Raw genomic sequence first — 3,404 nt, 5'->3', positions numbered from 1 at the left:
ATACACCTGATAACGGCCGGCACTTACTCGTAGCGATGTTAAACACTGATGTGGCGAGACAGCTTTTCTACACGGGGACCAGAGGCAAGCACTTTGGAAACTCGGCAGAGCACCGGGAGCGGGGCCGGGCTGGCCCTGCCCAAGGTTACCGCCGGCGGGCCGGGAGCGGCGGGGCGGGGGCTGCCCGCCGGCGCCCCCCGGGGGGACGCGTGTGGACGTGGGGCCCGATCCGGGGCAGGTCGGTCCCGCCGGCCGGCCCCGGGAGGAGGGGCGAGCTTTGCTGCCGGCCGCGGCCCCTCGCCGGGCCCGGCCTCAGCGGGGCCGCCCCGGGCACTGCCGACGGGGACGGGGACCGGTGCTCTCTTTCGGGGTGAACGATCCGCCGCCGCTTCCCGGCCGGCAGCGAGCGGGTGCCCACCGGGCAGCGCTGCCCTCCGCTTGCGCGCAGCGAAGCCTCGTTAAGTAAGTAACGGCGGCGGCACGGCCGGCCCTGGCCGCGGGGAGCGGGGCTCCGCCGCGCTCCTCTCCGGTCCCCTCTCCCCGCGACGCAGCGGGAACGAACGCGCCGCCGACTACCTGTGCAACACCTCCGCAACACATTTTATTTACACGCAATGAACTCGGGGCATGGTACGTTATATACAGATATTTTCCCCCTCCGACAAGGCAGAGCTTGTGCAAGATTAGGAGCATCCTCTGGAGCTTATCCGACAGTCCACGGGAAACGTCCCCCCCTGCCAGATATCAGCTGTCGGAGTCCAAGTCACTTTTCCCGTCCTCTTGCCTCTTCTCCGGGGACGTTTTGGACGCTTTATTCCATTTTTGTGCATTTTCTGACTCTTCAGAAGACGATCGCTTTTGCCTCCTCCACTTTGCCCGGCGGTTTTTGAACCAAACCTGTTACGTGCAGAAATCAAATTATTAGGGGAAAAAATGAAATATGCAAACCCGCAGACTGACACCCCGCCACACATCCCCCCTCACTCCCCCGGCCGGCCGGAGCCCTGCCCCGCCCGGAGCCGCGCTGGGCCAGAGGGCGAGCGGCCGCTCGGGTGGGAAAGGCTGAGCGCGTCCAGCAGCCACGGCCGCCTCTCCACATGTGCTCACAACCGTGCGATCGGCTCGGGCAGCCGCCCCCAGAAAGGCGCTTGGCAATTTATAATAATAATAATTTAAAAAAAAAAGAAGAACTTTCCCTCTCGCCGCCGCAAACGTGTTGCTCCCCCCGCCGCCAGCCCGCCGCGGCCGGCGGAGCCGGGCTGGAGCCGCACGGAGGTACCTCCCGCCCGAGCGCGTCTAAATGCGAAAGGGAGAGAGTGGAAGGGGGGGGGGAAGAAAGTGAAATACCTCCACTTTCTCCTCTCTTAAGTGCACCCTTCTGGCCAGCTGTTCCCTGGTGCCCACGTCTGGGTATTTCGTTTCCTGGAAGAGGTTTTCCAGCGCTTCCAGCTGCTCGTCAGTGAAGATAGTCCGATGCCGTCTTTTCCTCCTGCAGTGCAGCTGGTTCAGTAACTGCAGCTCGGTCCGGGACAAAGTGCCCACGTTCATATAGGGCAACATCTGATGGGGAACAGGGGACATCAGGACTGACCCACTGCCCTCGTAACCTACGGACAGACAGATGAGACGACGACAGGCTTTGCATGAGATCGCTGCTCCCCCCTACAGACACACCCTTTGCCGAAAAAGCCCCCCTCCTGCCGCCCACGGCCGCCAGTTCCCCGCCACCCCCTCCTGCCCCGCGGCTGCGGGAACAAAGAAAACCCGTCCGCCCCGTCCCACGCGGGGCCGCCTTACCTGCGGGGGGGACGCAGGAGCACTGCTGGGCCCCCAGGGGCGGCACGGCCCCGCAGCACGAAGGGCCCACGGGGGACGCCGGCACATGCAGCTGCCCGTAGTAGTAGTTGTTGTAGCCCAGCCGAGATCCGGTGACCGCCGGCGGCAGCGCGGAGGCGGGTGCCACTGCCCGGGAGTAAAATCCGCCGTAGTCGGAGGCGCTGCCGTAGAGCGAGTCCCCGTGGAGGCTGGGGAAGACGACGGGCGCGGCGCTCGGGGGCAGCAGCACCGAGTCCTTGCAGCGAGGTCTGGCCGCCAGGATATTGTCGATGCTGAACATGCTCACAGGCATGCCCCAAACCGTGCCGGGGCAGGGCAGCGGGGACCGGCCGGGGGGGGGGGGGAGGGAGGGAGGGAGGGAGGGTAGGTGGCGGCGGTTGTGGTGGAAGGGAGGGAGGGGGGGGTTGGGGGGGGGAGAAGGCTGGAGAGACACGAAATCGAAACTTTTCGGAGAAATTTTAAAAAGGGATCGGAGAGCAAAGAGCGGAGGTTTTTCCGAGGGCAGCTTGCGGGCAGAGTGTGCGTGTGTGCCTGTGCGCGTGTCTGCGTGTGCGTGTGCGCAGGATCCACCCCTGGAACTTTCCCCCCTCAACTCTCGCCTGTTTACTGATCTCAGCCCAGAGGGCTGCTCGGAGTATAATCCATCTGAACCTCTTCCCTTTTTTATACCCAGGCGACGTCATCCTGGATTTAGTTCCTGGTAATATGCAGATGACAAACAAAACCAGATTTGGTTTTTTTTTTTTTCTCCCCCTTTTTTGGTGGGGAAGAGGTGGGGGTTACACAAAGGAGTGAAAGGAGCCCGGGTCTGTGTATTGAGAATTAATGAAATTAACGTAATCCTTTCCATTAGTGGGCTTTTTTGAAAGGCCCCAGATTTAGGCTTGATCTCTGCTGCACCGGCTAATTGCCCAGGTTAATCTTGTTAATGCCATTGTGCAGAAGTGGTTAGCAGCTCCTAGCCCTCTCTATTATGTACCTACTTTGCTCGTGTTAGTTCACGTTAGTGGGTGCGATTTCCTCTGTCTGAAGCTCAGATTCATTATTTATGTTTCGAATTGGTCGAGAAACGCTTTTTTATAAATAAATAAATAAATAAACCGCGATACAACCGTGCAACTCTTCCCCCTCCAAGTATTTCTGTAGCAGGGTTTGAATCCTGCGTCCCCCGGCTCGGAGAACTGAGGGGGCACTGAGGGGTATGCGTTCCTCTGCTTTAAGCTTTAGGCAGTGAAGCAACAACGTCTTCACCGAGTAAATGAACTATTTTTTTTTCTCTTTTTGCTCCATCACCTGACGTAAATGTACGCGTGAATGTGGTAAACAGTTTATTTTTTTTTTTAACAGAATCCCATCCAGACAGGTATCACTTTTTGTTTTTAAACAAGCCAGGAGGTGGAAATTTTAAAGACCAGTGCCATCTCAAATCCCCGGGTCTGGTGGGTGTTCCGATTTGCTTCCGATCCATCCTGGTGCCTTTTCCTCCTCTTTTTTAAGGAAGAATCTTTCCTTTTCTAGCTTAGAAAACAAAGCCTATAGAGTTGCAGTGATACAGACAACTTTACATT

General features: G+C 58.5%; 1 protein-coding gene across 1 annotated transcript; it reads right to left on the bottom strand.

The window, feature by feature from the left end:
* Window positions 1–575: 575 nt before the first annotated feature.
* Window positions 576–2,519, bottom strand: GSC (goosecoid homeobox). The gene is given in 4 exon segments (XM_040601888.1): window positions 576–897; window positions 1,348–1,607; window positions 1,798–2,384; window positions 2,386–2,519. Coding segments are annotated over 4 exon segments (1,134 nt in total). The 3' UTR covers window positions 576–744.
* Between the last annotated feature and the right edge of the window lie 885 nt (window positions 2,520–3,404).

The sequence above is a fragment of the Falco naumanni genome, chromosome 7 (assembly GCF_017639655.2).
Source record: "Falco naumanni isolate bFalNau1 chromosome 7, bFalNau1.pat, whole genome shotgun sequence".
Taxonomy (NCBI): Eukaryota; Metazoa; Chordata; class Aves; order Falconiformes; family Falconidae; genus Falco; species Falco naumanni.
This window is presented reverse-complemented; position numbering and strand designations above follow the sequence as displayed.